Genomic DNA, 16828 nt, shown 5'->3' on the forward strand with positions numbered 1-16828 from the left:
GTGAAATGTATTCCATACAAATAAAATCACAATTTGTTATAAAAATAGATATAATTTATTGTGACAAATAACAATAATAATATTAGGCAGCATGCATGATAATAATCAGTGAATATTTAGTATAACATAAATATGCAATATAATGGCTATGTTAAAACACGTTACAATGGCTAACAGCATCAATTGTCAAAACTTTTGATTTATGGGGTACTTTACAGACAGAAAGTTAAACTCCAGCGAACAGCCATAAAACCTTGGCTAACAGTTAACTGAGTAACCCTTTCAGTGCTGGCTAGATCCACCTAGGCATTTAATTTTCAATCAAAATAACATTTAAACCAGCTCATTAATCATTTCCTGGAACCATCCAATAAGAATAATCTACCAGATTCTATAAGCCGAATTTTAATTTGCCTAAAAATATCTTATCTTATTTTAGAGCAGATCAATACATCTGGATAAAAACATTGGTATGCTAACACGTGATAATATCACATTAATATATAATTATTCTTAATTCCACCTGCAGAATGGAATGTTTATAACTATTTATTCTTTAGTTAACTAAGATTTCTAAATATTGAAATCTAACCGTGATTTATCCAGTCATATATCATGCTATAAGATTTTTAATTAATTTAGATTAATTAAATAAAACCAGCATAATTACCAGTTAAGTAGATGTTCTTAGGTAGCTAAGTGTCAAGGAATGTTTCTTGAGTTGTTTCCAAGAGTGAATATCTGTCATGATCTCTCTGCATGTCCGAACCTGAAAGCCCAAACTCCAACTCCAACTTTCAACTCCAACAACTTCAACTCTCCTCTTCCAACTCTTTGTCCTTTCTTTTAAAGGGCCAGACACTCTGTACGTCATTACTTGATAAGGCCAATAGGAAACTGAAGGTGTGGTCAACCTGCAGATTACAATTTAGGTATTTGGTCCATAGAGGGCAGTCTCGCCTCACTAAACCTTTCTATCCAGGAAACAGTTAACTTTTCCTGATGACGTTTTTGAAGTAATTTGGCTTATCTATATGACTACCTATAACTTACATTTTCTGTCAGTTCAAAGCCTTTCTTTGGATTTACCCCAGACAGTGCGTTGACAATTCCTGCTGTAATTTCTAAAATTGACAGTTTAAACTAAATTCAACCCTTACTTACAATGGGACCTTGTAAAATTACTGAGTCTTATCTGGTCACTGGTGTCTGGCTTTCTTGTGTGAAGCTTACATTAAGAAGAGTATTCCATCCCCCTTCTCTGTTAGACTCATTGCCTTGTTTACATAATGCATTCCTTAGCTCAGGCTAGTGTTTAGTTACACAAATTTTATGTGTCTTTGTTAGCCTGTAGAAGCAAAATGGAGTCTGCTCTGTTCTGACTCTGACAATATACACTTTTAATTTCTATAATAGCACAAAATGTCTGCCGATATAAATATCCTGACAAGGCAGTGCGTTCGCACAGAGACTGGCACTCCGTGCATAAGGGTAGTTAAATTATTTTGTATTACATTTGGTGGGACAGACATAGTATTAGGAATATTCCTTTAAAGGGACACTCCATGCACCAACACCGCCATTTTCACCAATTTTTTTAGCTTTTTGCCTAAATAATTATCTGTATGTGTGATTTCATGAAAGGTCCTGGTTACACATAGTCACATAGTAGTATTGCTTGAAAGAAGTTCTGCCTTTCACTAATCTGTATTACTGCCATTGATCCAAAAGGAGACGAAAAGCCCAATCTGAAGCAATTTTCAATATTGCCACTAGTCTTCAAAGTGGCAGTTATATTCCTCCTTGGATCAACAAGCTGTTACCCCACATATAAAAGAGACACTCCTGACCCCTAAAACATGGTGAAACGTTAACAGGTGTTCCCCGTTCCCATTTTATGAATTACATTTTTGTAATTAATTTAGGAACACCTCATGGCAGTCAAGCTGACAGCCAGGAGGCTTTCCTGGTTTACTTCACTTGAATATTCATTCACTGCTATTGTCACGCATTTGCCAATTGTGTCACAAGGTGGAGACTGAGTCACTGACAGTCTTTCATGGGCAAAGCAGTTCAGCAACAAGCGATGATTAGACACTGTAGAAGAAGCTAGGTAAACTCTTTTGGTTTTCATGGTGGGGTGAGTACCTAGTGTTTATTGTAGTAAAAGAACACTCCAAATGTTAAAACAAAAATACTAGTTTTCAACCATGGAGTGTTCCTTTAACTATTATATCTTTGGAGATTCTGTTTTTCCAAAAAAAGCATCCTCCAGTGATTATTTAAAAATCATGTAAGAATCATTTAAATTAATTAAATAAATCTCCAAAGTTATTGTTCTTTCTGTAAAGAACCCCTTCCTCTGCCATAGGTGAAATTTCCTCTCTATGTTTACATGGTTAACCCTTTGTCCTTTTTAATAAACAGATTACCATCGAGCTGTTTGTATTGACCTTGTATGTATTTGTACAATGTTATCCTTCTGAATCGCCTTTTTTTAAAGTAAACAAAATAAGCATGCTTTCTGAAGTTTGCATATTTTCAACCTTTCTTAGTAATTAATGGGACACTGTAGGCACTTTGACTGTGTCATCTTATGGAAGTGGTTATATTTTCTGGAGTCCCCTGGAACCGTCCTTCCTTTAACGTTGAAACGGCTTAATGTTGTAATGCCAAATGAGATTCCCTGGAAGTTGGTCTATTGAGGAAGCATTAGTCTGGGCAGCAATTTGCAGTGGCGATTGACTGAGTGTGTCAGCTGTCAGCCTATCACAGCAGCCATTGCTGGTGTGAAATGTATTTGGCTAGAAGGAAATGTGTAATCTCTGCTTCAGCCATGTGTCAAGTTGGAGCTGAACTGTGGTTGACAAGGGACCCTCAGGCAATGTTAAACTCCTTAAAAATGGACAGCACCAGGGGTCTGCAAGCACTTTAGCTTGCTGAAAAGCGTTGAGTGTAAAGAGTGAGTTCTATTTATACCATATTACAAAAAATGCCAAATGTATAGAAATGTATACTTTTATGAATTTACCTGGACACACCCCGCCTTACAAGCTGACAGCAGTGGAGCTAAACTCAAGAGGCAGCAATTGCCCAGAGCGCCTGCCTTGCACAGACTTCTCATTGAGATGCATTGGGAAGTGTGAGATTGGACAGTCACAGCAAGTCTGGGCGGGGCTAGAAAAGGGAGGGCTTGCAAAGGCAGCAGACAAAAGAAATGCATGATTTGCAAACTGGTTTTAGATAGAACACCAATGATAAAATGCAATATTAAATGCATGCATTTTTTCATTAGTGGTATATATACTTAATGATGATTTTTATTTATTTTGTAGTAGTGTCCCTTTAAGGCTTACATTTATAGTGATATCTCATGCCTGAAAACCAAACAATAGAAACATCATACTGATTCCTGCAAATGGGACATTAGTAGAGCACACACAGTGTGTTTAAATAGTTAACTTTTTGAAGCATATGCATATTATGTCTAGGTAAAAATTGTGCACAGTCAGCTTGCTGTTACTTCATTATGTATTCAATATCACAGTAATGATTTTCACAACAGGTAGGTTAAAAACCATTACATATAATGTCTTACTAAATTCATATAATATGAAATAATTTACTGAATCTATGTAAATGTGTCAATAACTTTATTGTGGCACAGAAAACTTTGATAGTGTTTCTGTATTATTCAAAACAGTTTTTAGTTTTACGTGCAAAACTCCAGTATTGTCACAACTAACTTTAGTTAGGAAAAAAATCTAGCTTTTATGATCGCCTTAATTTCATAAACATTTTTTTTTAATTTGTTGAACAACTTTAGAACATCTCAAATTCTTTTTTTGCACACGAGATGCAAGGATGCTTTCTTTCTTTTTTGTTATATTCCCTTAAGGTTGCTCGCTCCTTTTGAGTGAAATAGGAGTATAATACCCATTCTTTTATTCATTCAAAATATTTGGAAACATTGGAGTTAGGGTGCAGCATACACAATTCCAACTCCACAAATGATGGCTAGTGCTTCAGATAAATTGAAATTTGGGCTGAACATTGAAAAATCGACTTTAAATTTTGTATTTTTTTTTTTGGCTCTTTTAGGATGGAGCCAAAGAGTATGCCATGATGAACAACCCTAGATCCAAATGCTTAGGGAGACGTCGCCGGAAAAATACTTCAGTCTCTGCTTCTGGTTCCAGTACTTCAACCTCCGCTGTTTCAGAAGCCAGGGAAGGCGACAGTGATAGAGAAACCAGCAATGAATGTGCTTCCAGTTCTTCAGGTTTACATCAATGCATTTTGCACTTTCAAAATATTTCTATTGCTTAGGGTTGTTCTAGAGCAGGGCTGGTCAAAAGGTAATGCTATGATGCTTTGCCTCCCTTTAGAAGGGTAAAGCATCATGGACGTTGCAGTCCTACAGCATTGAGGATCTACAAATTAAAGGAGATGCTCAAAGTACGTACGTTACATGGTTTCATATAATTCTGCCTGGTATGATTCTTAGATCATTGATTAGCTTTAGAACTAATGACGTCCTTGACACAGTAAAAATCACAGCCACATCCTTTTAAGGCATATCCAACAGTGTAGTACTTCTGCTTGTATGACCAACAAGTAAACACAAAGAAATATCTCCACAGGTTGCTGAAAGTATTCTACTTCACATTGCCCCTAGCATTCCCTTTTCTCTAGTCTATATGTGTACCCTCCTAGCTGTAGTCTGTAAAGGGGTGAAAGGAAAACTCCAAGCACTTTATCCACTACATCATTTTAGAACAGTTTGACTTATTACATGGAATTTGCCGGGCTCTGGTCCCCACCTCCACTACTTCTGACAGAAAGCGGAAAGTTCTGAGTTAAGCTTCCAGAGCTGATCACCTGCAGCTCTCAGCCAATGAGCTGTAGTGATTATGGTGCTTGGAGTGTTTAATTTAAGAACTGTAATAAACCCTCTCCACATCCTCATTTTAGGAGTACTTAGATTTCAACAAGCACAGGAAACAATACTGAATTAATTCATTTTATTAAATTCCTAATGCTATAGTGTTCTTCCTTGCCTTTAGTTTCAGTTCTCCCTTCCCCCAAGCTAGATTTAAAAAACAAAATGTGAAAAGGAGTTTTACTCACCTATTTTTCAGTGCCGGGACCCAGGAGGCCCTGTAGCCGCTCAGTGCTGTGCTCCTTCAATTAAAAGGTAGCTAGTTGCGAGAACCAAGTTTGCCTTTTTGACAGCAACTAGAGGTGTATTTAAACCTGCAATGCAAGCATTGCTGTTCTATAGTAAACGGCAATGTATTACATTGCAGGGTTCATACTAAAGGACCACTGCACCCAGACGTTTCATTGAGATAACAATGACATGCTCTGGGTGTCTTTAGTGGTTCTTCAAAAGGCCTCTATATTTCTTTTGGTTTTAGTCACTTATGGTACATGGATTAAGCCACTTAAAATTTATCAAAGGCTTCAGAATTATTCAATTTGTAATTCATAACCGTTTGAGTAAATTATTCTGATACCCTCTACCAAATCCTACACACTATATTTAACATCTCTGAACTAGTTTTTTCCCTTCTGTGCTCAGAAATGAATTAAGTAGAAGAAAAACATGCGATTCTGTGTTCTTAAGAGTTTAAAAGAACAGTGAGAACAGACAACAGCTCAAATAGCTTGCTCTTCGATGCGTCCCCATTCAGATGTCCTACAAGTTTTAACTCAATTGTGCCAGAAGTATTGCAAACCCAGACTATTCTTTCAGGTTTTAGTAGGACTCACTATTGACTCCCCCAGGTACAGTGACCATAGAGTCCACATGTGGATTACACTTTGGACTTAGGGAGACCTTAGACATAGGCAAATTAGCCAAAACAAGCATTTAAGAGAACACTGGGAACGCTCATATAGCTTTCCTTACGTCAGGGCAAGACTGGCCCACAAGTATACCTGGAAATATCTCGGTGGGCCAAAATCACCTCAGGCTGGGCAGTGCAGCAGATTTCATAAAACATTTTATGATATTCATTTATTTTTACCCTCCTCGGACTGTTGGGGATCTGGTGCAGCCAACTAGATGGCCGCATTGAGGATGCCAGCAGCCAGTACAGAAGCAAAGGGAGGAGCAGCAAGGAGGAGTGAGAGAGCGCTTTAAGTCTCTCTTACAAATGCCCCTTTGCCGTTTCCCGCACAGCACGGTCAGATGACTCTGCAAGGATCCAACCCCTGCACTGTAGCTCTGCCCCTACCAGTTGACTTTCACAGAAGAGATAAGTCAGTGCATTCAGAGACCCCATTGCCAGTGACAAGTACTTGTAAGTTTGCCCAGCAGCCTATGATTGATCGTGTGTGTGCCTTTACCAGTGATCTTGTATTTAATGAGCCGTGTGTCTCAGTGAGCTTGTCTGTAGTAAAATATGTTTGTTTCACTGAGATTGTCTGAAGTGAGCTTGTGTGTCAGTGAGCTTGTCTGTAGTGAGTTTATACTTGTGTCAGCAAACTTTTCTGTAGTGAGCATGTGTGTGCCAGTGGGCTTGTGTTTGTGTGTCAGTAAACTTGTCTATCAGTGAGCTTGTCTGTATCAGTGAGCTTGTGTATATTTTGGTCAGTGAGCTTGCCTGTGCCAGTGGGCTTGTCTGTAGTGAGCTTATGTTTATATTTTTATTTTACCCTATTGTATCAATGCAATGTTTTGTGGACCCAGGACATACTTGAAAACGAGAGAAATCGCAATGTATATTTCCTGGTAAAATATTTTATAAATAAATGTGTGTGTGTGTCAGTAAAATTGTTTGTAGTGAACTTGTGTGTGTCAATGAACTTGTCTGTAGTGAGCTTGTGTGTGTGTCCATGAACTTGACTGTAGTGAGCTTGTATATTTGTCAGTGAGCTTGTCTGTTGTAAACTTATGTGAGCGTGTGTGTCAGTGGGTTTGTGTGTAGTGAGCTTGTGCGTGTCACTAAGCTTGTCTGTAGTGAGCTTGTGTGTGTTTGTGTCAGTGAGCTTTTCTGTAGTGAGTGTGTGTTTGTCAGTGAGCTTGTCTGTAGTGAGCTTGTGTGTATTTGGGTCAGTGAGCTTATCCATAGTGAACTTATGTGTGTGTGTCAGTGAGCTTGTATGTCACTGAGCTTTTCTGTAGAGAGCTTGTGTTTACCAGCAACGTGTTTACAGTGAGCATGTGTGTGTCAGTGAACGTGTCTGTTGTGCGCTTGTGAATGTCAGGGGGCCTTTGTATCAGTCAGCTTGTCTGTAGTCAGCCTTTGTGTATGTGAGCTTGTGTCGGTTAGAGAGATTTTCTGTGTATTAGTGAGCTTTTTGATAGTCAGCTTTTGGGTGTGTATACCATTGAGTTTGCCTGTAGTTAACTTGTGTGTGTCAGAGAGTTTGCCTACAGTACGTTTGTGTGTGTGCCCGTGAGCTTGTCTGCATGTGTCAGCAAGCTTGTATGAGTAATTCACATGGAATAAGCTTTTCAATATATACATTTGCTGCACTGATGTATTTGCCACACTGTTACAAATATGCTGATGTCCTCATGAGCGTAGAGGATAGCCATGCCAAAATAAGTGTCCCAAAGCAGAGCCAATAACAACAGACAGGGGGCGGACTGGAAGGTTTGGGTTACAGCTTTGTTATGCTCATGGGCCATCTGAATTGAGAAATTGCAGGTAAGTAACAATAGTAACTCCAAAATCACATAAATAAATTATTTATAACTATGATAAATAATATATTTAGCGCCTTGGGAGTTGGATGTTTAAGTGAACCTGTCATGACATACTCACTAAATAAATAAATACACACTCACTCACTCACACACTCACTAACTCTCTCTATCTAACTATACACAAAGTATTTATTGCTGGAATATTTTCCTAGGGCTGCCTTCAGTGCATTCCAACAGGTTAAGAAAAAGTAAGCTAAAACTTGTATCTGAATGAGATCTGAATGCGGATGCCACGAAGGGAAAGCTTCTTGAGATTATGTCCATTCTCCGCATTCTCATGAACTATTGTTTTTGGCTAATATACAGAAGACTTGGATCTTACCAAAAGGATAATCCATACATGGATACCCACAAGAAGAGACCAACTGAATGTCAAAACAAATGTCTTGTGCAGACCTTATTAGACCTGCGCAGGAATTCACTGTTGTTCATTCTAAGTGTTCTTATAAACGCTTGTTTTAGGCCTACTCTTCCTACCTAATGGGCATTCTTATAAAAATATTGGTCAATAAAAAAATATATATATGTGTATTTCGGTATGTAGTGAAACCATACAGACTGGATATCATTATGTAGAGAAGGCAGTTGTTTTATGATGGACAATAAAACAAACTATTTCCTGGTGTGTTTTCCCAAAACATTTTTATTGTTATCTTAGAGGCAAATTCTCGTTGCCAGACCCCCACCAAGCAAAGGCAGGGCAGCTTGTCTGGGGAACTTCCTGATGTTTCAGAGCCCAGCGAACCTGTGGAGTGGTCTGGAGCAGAAGAATCTCTCTTCAGAGTCTTCCATGGAACCTACTTCAATAACTTTTGTTCCATAGCTCGTCTTATGGGCACCAAGACATGCAAACAGGTAAGAGAGGTCATCACAAACTTGTTTCATCACTACAATATCCTAAAACATACCTAAAATGCCATTGCTTTTACTGGCATCCAAAGTATTTTGAAATATGAAAATACATTGGAAGGTATGTTTCTTATATGTATGTATTTCATATGGGCATAGATTATTTTGGACAATAAAAAAAATATATATATATATATATATATATATAGAGAGAGAGAGAGAGAGAGAGAGACAAAATGATAACCATGTTTGCAGTAAACTAAATCTACTATGTATTTAAATATATCTGTGGTTAGCCAATGTAAGACAACAATATGGGAAAAATGCATCTTTATGATTCTTTTTGTTTGTTTGTTTTTTTACTTGCCAAGGATGTTCTCCTATTCTGTTAATTGTCTGCTAAAGATTTCAGCAGCCACCAATTCATGATTAAAGGAACACTATAGAGTCAGGAACACAAACATGTATTCCTGACCCTAGAATGTTAAAATTGCAGGTCTGCTGGAGCAGCCCTGACCTCCTCCTTGCTGACATCATGAACAATAATAATTTCATCCAATGCTTTCCCATAGGATAGCATTGTTTGAATTGGCCGCATGTGCAGTGAGCATAGCCACATGTCACAAAATGTATTTTAACAAAAAAAGCAATAGAGGGACACTATAGTCACCAAGATACCTTTAGCTTAATGAAGCAGTTTTAATGTATAAATCATGCCTCTGTAGTTTCACTGCTCAGTTCACTGCCATTTGTGATTTAAATCACTTTTGTTTTTGTTTACGCACCCCTAGCCACACTGGTGGTGAAAGAAATAAGTAATTCTAAATAATATTATGTGGAGAGATGTAGAGGACAGGAATAACAGGGACAATTTTACAATGAGATAGTTATTTTCACTGTTTGCATGCAAGTCACACACACACAGTCCTACAAGATTCTCCTTGCAAGCATGCCCACAGTGCTACCTGCAAGAGAAGAAGTCTTCAGCACGCACTCTGGCAATTCAGCTCAGCTCATTATTGTATTGCATTTATGTTTTACAGGCTTCTGTCAATTGTTTGTTTTGCTAACCACACTGATTAGATTTAATTATGCATAGAATATTGCATACTGTGTGGAATAATCGGTTTTAATTATTTATTTTTATTTCATTTTCCACTAAAGGTTTTCCAGTTTGCTGTAAAAGATTCATTAATTCTGAAAGTGCCAGCTAAGGAGCTAATGAATACGGCTCAGAAGAAGAAAAGGAAGCACAGGTACAGTGTGAACATGGCATTTATTTATTTTAGCAGCATAGAATAAGGAAAATTTGGCATGGCATAAAATTAAAAGTGAACTTGTAAAATAAAACGACATTGCTAATATGTTTTAATCCACCTAAAGGCATTTTAGGATTTGGTTTTTAACTACTTAAAGACCACATGACCTCTATGCCGTCATGCAGCACAGGGCTTTAATGATCAGTGACGGCACAGACCGTCGTGCAGTAAAAGTACCAGCAGGGGTTAAATCCCTGCTGGTACCAAGGATCCCCAGGTATCTTTCAATACCTATGGGCAGGGCCGGATTAAGAGCCCAGTGGGCCTGGTGCTGATAATTATGATGGGCCTAATTACAAAATCTTATTGACCAAAAACACTAAAACAGTCCTACCTCCTAAGCGACATGTATCTGATGGAGATGATGCTGTAGGGAAACTCATTGGATGCAACTATGATAAAACACATACCCTTTGCTAATATCATGCTTTCATCTTTCAAGTAAACCCATACCCCCTAACAGCAGTGTCCAGTAAAGCAGGAAGTCTATGGATGCGGTAAAAGGGTGGGCTACTGACACAAATCACATAACCAGAACGGCCGAAAGGGCGAACATACACAAAAAGGGGGAATGTCTGTGTCCCTATGTCTCCCAGTCCCTTAGTGTTTGTGTCCTCATGTCTCCCAGTGTCCCCATGTCCCCAACACTGAGGGACCTGGGAAATCTGAGACTCTTGGGGACACTGGGTGACAGACACGAGGGGACACGGGGAGACATGGGGCACTGAGACACTGATATATAGGGGACACTGGAGACTTGATAAAAACCTGGGTACAGGTCAAAATGTTGCGGTGTCCAATAAACCTGCTTAAAGCTATCACAGTGAGTGCCTGAGATTTTTTTCTTTTATACTAGGGGACACAGACACTACGGGCACAGAGACACTACGGGCACAGAGACACTACGGGCACTGAGACACTGATACATAGGGGACACTGATACATAGGGGACATTGGAGACTTGATAAAGACCTGGGTACAGGTCGAAAAGTTGCGGTGTCCAATAAACCTGCCTAAATCTATCACAGTGAAGGGGCAGCATGGAGTAGGAAGGGGCAGCATGGAGTAGGAAGAGGTAGCAAGGAGCAGGAGGGGTCAGCAAGGAGTAGAAAGGGTCTGCAAGGGGCAGGAGGGGTCAGCAAGGAGTAGTAAGGGTCTGCTAGGAGTAGGAAGGGGCAGCAAGGAGAAAGAAGGGGCAGAAAGGAGTAGGAAGGGTCTGCAAAAAGCAGGAAGGGTCTGCAAGGAGCAGGAAGGGGCAGCAAGGAGCAGGAAGGGGCAGGAAGAATCAGAAGGAACAGAAATGGTCAGCAAGGGGCTGCAAGAAGCTGGAAGGGGCAGAAAGAAGCAGGAAGGGTAGTAAGAAGCAGGAAGGGTCTGCAAGAAGCAGGAAGGGCCATCAAGGAGCAGGAAGAGCCATCAAGGAGCAGAAAGGGATCAGAAAGAGAAAGGAACAGAAGGGCGCAAAATAAGCAGAACGTAGCAGAAAGGTAAAGGAGCAGAAGGAGCAGAAGGAGCCTCAGAAGACAAAGAAGACTGTGTCAAATGAAGGAGAAGAACATGAGATTGGAGCACTTCATTCTGGACACCACATTATAAGGCGTTGGTACCTGGGCCTGGCAGGGAAACTTTGGACCGTCTCATCTCCCCAGGTAAAAACAAACAATATCAGTGTTAATGTGTTCACTTTTATTTACTGATTGTCAGTAAACACAGAGGGCCGCTGGGTAGGGGTGCCGCTGATTGGCTAGATGGGTCAGCTAGCACTCTAAGCCAATCAGTAGCTCCCCATTCATAAAAACGTAAAACATTTTTATGAATCGGGAACTAGCGCTTGGCTTAGAGTGTCAGCTGACCACTCTAGCCAATCAGCGGCACCCATGCCCAACGTCAATCTGCACTTCCTGACACTCTGTTTCAGAAGTCGAATACCACTGAGCGACCTGGAGATCTGGAGCTGAAGGAAGCCTTTGGGGGTAAACCATTTGAGAGCGGTTTCACCCCTTCAAAGAAAGAGCACCCAGGGGCCTCCTTGCATGACAGCATTTTAATTTAGATAAAGTTGTTATGGTGACCAGAATGTTCCTGTAATTTGATGAAAGGAACACTATAGTGTCAGGAATACAAACATATATTCCTGACACCATAGTTGTGAAAACGCTATTCATCCTTGCTTTATGTGAAAATGACTATGCTCCTTCCCTTTCATGACACTGTCAAAAAGGGGCCAAGCATGGATGTCATTACAATTATGCCCCCCCCCCCACCCCGCAAAACTTCCTGCGGACGTCCATGCTCAGGGTCCCCATGTTCCCCAGTGTCCCAATGTCTCAGCGTCCCCATGTCTCGGAGCTACTGTCTGGACTCTCTGTGCATAGCTGCTCCCCCGCGGATCAGTGAGTAGAGAGAGGCAGGGAAGGAGATGCCGTAACTTCTTATCACTGCCTCTCTCCACACAAACAGCGACCCCTACTGGCCGGCGCTGGTATTGCAGAATAATCTATGTTTATACTGAGACAGACATTTGTATTACTGCAATACCGGCACCGGCTAGGCAGCCTCAAATACCTGAGAAATACTTCTGAGAAATACCTGGCAACCCTAAGAAATACATGAGAAATACCTGGCAACCCTAAGCAGAGGCGGCTCTAGACTTTATGAGGCCTTAGGCGAAACTCAAACATGAGGCCCCACTAACAAAAAAAGTGTCACATATACACATTGATGCACAGTTTACCTGTGTATGTGCCTGAGAGTGTGTCTGACGGGTGTGAATGTATGTCTCTGTGAGCATGTTTGCATTTTTGTCTGAGACCCTATGTTTTTTGGTGTAGCTGCTTGAAGTGTGTTGTGTGTATAGGAGGGTGATGGTGAGAAGGAGAGGCGGGTGATGGTGAGAGGGGGTGATGGTGACAGGGAGGTGATGGTGTGGGGGGTGATTGTAATGTGAGAGGGGTGATGGTAATGTGAGAGTGGGGGGGTGATGTGAGAAGGGGGGGGGGGTGATGTGAGAAGGAGGGGGGGTGATGTGAGAAGGAGGGGGGTGATGTGATGTGAGAGGGAGGGGGGGTGATGTGAGAGGGGGGGGTGATGTGAGAGGGAGGGGGGGTGATGTGAGAGGGAGGGGGGTGATGTGAGAGGGAGGGGGGTGATGTGAGAGGGAGGGGGGCTGATGTGAGAGGGAGGGGGGCTGATGTGAAAGGGAGGGGGTGATGTGAGAGGGAGGGGGTGATGTGAGAGGGAGGGGGGTGATGTGAGAGGGAGGGGGGTGATGTGAGAGGGAGGGGGGTGATGTGAGAGGGAGGGGGGTGATGTGAGAGGGAGGGGGTGATGTGAGAGGGAGGGGGTGATGTGAGAGGGAGGGGGGTGATGTGAGAGGGAGGGGGGTGATGTGAGAGGGAGGGGGGTGATGTGAGGGTTGATGGTGAGGGGGGTTGATGGTGAGGGGGGTTGATGCTGAGGGTGGTGAGGGGTGATGCTGAGGGTGGTGAGGGTTGTGGGGGTGATGCTGAGGGTGGTGGGGGTGATGCTGAGGGTGGTGGGGGTGATGCTGAGGGTGGTGGGTGTGATGCTGAGGGTGGTGGGGGATGGTGAGGCTGAGGGTGGTGGTGCTGAGGGTGGTGGGGGTGGTGGGGGCTGATGCTGAGAGTGGTGTGGGGGGCAGTGAGGCTGAGGGTGGTGTGGGGGGTAGTGAGGATGAGGGTGGTGTGGGGGGTAGTGAGGATGAGGGTGGTGTGGGGGGTAGTGAGGCTGAGGGTAGTGTGGGGGGGGTAGTGAGGCTGAGGGTGGTGCGGGGGGTAGTGAGGCTGAGGGTGGTGCGGGGGGTAGTGAGGCTGAGGGTGGTGCGGGGGGTAGTGAGGCTGAGGGTGGTGCGGGGGGTAGTGAGGCTGAGGGTGGTGCGGGGGGTGGTGAGGCTGAGGGTGGTGTGGGGGGTGGTGAGGCTGAGGGTGGTGTGGGGGTAGTGAGGCTGAGGGTGGTGTGGGGGGTAGTGAGGCTGAGGGTGGTGTGGGGGGTGGTGAGGCTGAGGGTGGTGTGGGGGTGGTGAGGCTGAGGGTGGTGTGGGGGGTGGTGATGCTGAGGGTGATATGTAGTGAGGCTGAGGGTGGTTGGGGGTGGTGATGCTGAGGGTGGTTGGGGGTGGTGATGCTGAGGGTGGTGTGGGGGTAGTGAGGCTAAGGGTGGTGGGGGGTGAGGCTGAGGGTTGTGGGGGGGTGAGGCTGAGGGTGGTGTGGGGGTAGTGAGGCTGAGGGTGGTGTGGGGGTGGTGAGGCTGAGGGTGGTGTGGGGGGTGGTGATGCTGAGGGTGATATGTAGTGAGGCTGAGGGTGGTTGGGGGTGGTGATGCTGAGGGTGGTTGGGGGTGGTGATGCTGAGGGTGGTGTGGGGGTAGTGAGGCTAAGGGTGGTGGGGGGTGAGGCTGAGGGTTGTGGGGGGGTGAGGCTGAGGGTGGTGTGGGGGGTAGTGAGGCTGAGGGTGGTGTGGGGGGGTAGTGAGGCTGAGGGTGGTGCGGGGGGTAGTGAGGCTGAGGGTGGTGCGGGGGGTAGTGAGGCTGAGGGTGGTGCGGGGGGTAGTGAGGCTGAGGGTGGTGCGGGGGGTAGTGAGGCTGAGGGTGGTGTGGGGGGTAGTGAGGCTGAGGGTGGTGTGGGGGGTGGTGAGGCTGAGGGTGGTGTGGGGGTGGTGAGGCTGAGGGTGGTGTGGGGGGTGGTGATGCTGAGGGTGATATGTAGTGAGGCTGAGGGTGGTTGGGGGTGGTGATGCTGAGGGTGGTTGGGGGTGGTGATGCTGAGGGTGGTGTGGGGGTAGTGAGGCTGAGGGTGGTTGGGGGTGGTGATGCTTAGGGTGGTGTGGGGGGTAGCGAGGCTGAGGGTGGTGTGGGGGTAGTGAGGCTGAGGGTGGTGTGGGGGTTGTGAGGCTGAGGGTGGTGTGGGGGATAGTGAGGCTGAGGGTGGTGGGGGGATAGTGAGGCTGAGGGTGGTAGGGGGATGAGGCTGAGGGTGGGGTATAGTGAGGCTGAGGGTGGTGGGGTTAGTGAGGCTGAGGGTGGTGGGAAGGTGAGGCTGAGGGTGGGGGGTAGTGAGGCTGGTGGGGTTAGTGAGGCTGAGGGTGGTGGGGGTAGTGAGGCTGAGGGTGGTGGGGGTAGTGAGTCTGAGGGTGGTGGGGGTAGTGAGTCTGAGGGTGGTGGGGGTAGTGAGGCTGAGGGTGGTGGGGGTAGTGAGGCTGAGGGTGGTGGGTTAGTGAGGCTGAGGGTGGTGGGGTTAGTGAGGCTGAGGGTGGTGGGGGTAGTGAGGCTGGGGTGGTGGGGTTAGTGAGGCTGAGGGTGGTGGGGGTAGTGAGGCTGAGGCTGGTGGGGTTAGTAAGGCTGAGGGTGGTGGGGTAGTGAGGCTGAGGGTGGTGGGGTTAGTAAAGGCTGAGGGTGGTGGGGTAAGTAGAGGCTGAGGGTGGTGGGGTAAGTAGAGGCTGAGGGTGGTGGGGTTGGTGAGGCTGAGGGTGGTGGGGGTTGGTGAGGCTGAGGGTGGTGGGGGTTGGTGAGGCTGAGGGTGGTGGGGGTAGTGAGGCTGAGGGGTAGTGAGGCTGAGGGTGGTGGGGGTAGTGAGGCTGAGGGGTAGTGAGGCTGAGGGTGGTGTGGTTGGTGAGGCTGAGGGTAAGGCTGAGGGGGGTGAGAGCCTACCTTTCCTGGTGGTCCAGTGTGGGCTCCCTGGTGGTCTGGTGGCCATTGCTGCCTTCCGGTCTGCAGCTCCACAGAGCTGCAGACCATGTAATCTCGCGAGATGTCAGAGCGTTGCCGTGGTAACCCGCGGCAACGCTCTGATTGGCCGGTTCTCGCGAGACACATGGTCTGCAGCTCTGCACACTGCGGAGCTGCAGACCGGTGTCTGCGGTGGCCGGGCAGCCAGGAGGGGCCTCGCACCCGGTGTCCCCTCCTGGTGTCAGGTCCTCGGTCAGTGACCGAGGACCTGACACACTCTGCCAACAGGCGGTTTAGGCGGCCGCGAGGCCCCAGCCAGCGCGAGGCCTTAGGCGGCCGCCTAAACCGCCTAATTAGAGGGCCGCCTCTGACCCTAAGAGTAGTGTGTAAAAAAAAAAAATTTACAAAAAAAATTTTTTTTTTTTTTTTTTTTTAAACCAATGGGCCTATTCCATGGGCCTGGGCCTGGAGCTGCAGCTCCATCAGCCCCTATGTTAATCCGGCCCTGCCTATGGGTCCCCTCTTTCAACAGGGGCCAACGTTAGTGACCCCAGACTGACATACCAACTGTTTGCAGTGCTCATAGTGAACAGGAAGGGGAAAATCGTGGCAGAATACATACATGGCAAAGGTGCCAAAACTGCTTTTTGTCACACATGCTGCAGCTCAAAAAAGCCTTGGTCCTTAACCCCTTAAGGACCAAACTTCTGGAATAAAAGGGAATCATGACATGTCACACATGTCATGTGTCCTTAAGGGGTTAAAGGAACACTATAGTCACCTAAATTACTTTAGCTAAATAAAGCAGTTTTAGTGTATAGATCATTCCCCTGCAATTTCACTGCTCAATTCACTGTCATTTAGGAGTTAAATCACTTTGTTTCTCTTTATGCAGCCCTAGCCACACCTCCCCTGGCTATGATTGACAGAGCCTGCATGAAAATAAAAACTGGTTTCACTTTCAAACAGAGGTAATTTACCATAAATAATTGTATCTCAATCTCTAAATTGGACTTTAATCACATACAGGAGGCTCTTGCAGGGTCTAGCAAGCTATTAACATAGCAGAGAATAAGAAAATCTGAATTAAACAGAACTTGCAATAAAGAAAGCCTAAATAGGGCTCTCATTACAGGAAGTGTTTATGGAAGGCTGTGCAAGTCACATGCAGGGAGGTGTGACTAGGGTTCATAAACAAAGGGATTTAACTCCTAAATGGCAGAGGATTGAGCAGTGAGGCTGCAGGGGCATGTTCTAT

General features: G+C 44.8%; 1 protein-coding gene across 1 annotated transcript in view; it reads left to right on the forward strand.

Annotated features, from left to right (window-relative positions):
* The window catches only part of EZH1 (enhancer of zeste 1 polycomb repressive complex 2 subunit), a 165718-nt gene that overhangs the window by 124076 nt on the left and 24814 nt on the right, over positions 1-16828 (forward strand). Inside the window, exons 13-15 of the mRNA XM_063458931.1 lie at positions 4102-4282; positions 8379-8575; positions 9734-9825. Coding sequence (XP_063315001.1) covers positions 4102-4282; positions 8379-8575; positions 9734-9825 — 470 coding nt within the window. The remainder of the gene's footprint in view (positions 1-4101; positions 4283-8378; positions 8576-9733; positions 9826-16828) is intronic.

This window comes from Pelobates fuscus, chromosome 6, assembly GCF_036172605.1.
Source record: "Pelobates fuscus isolate aPelFus1 chromosome 6, aPelFus1.pri, whole genome shotgun sequence".
NCBI lineage: Eukaryota > Metazoa > Chordata > Amphibia > Anura > Pelobatidae > Pelobates > Pelobates fuscus.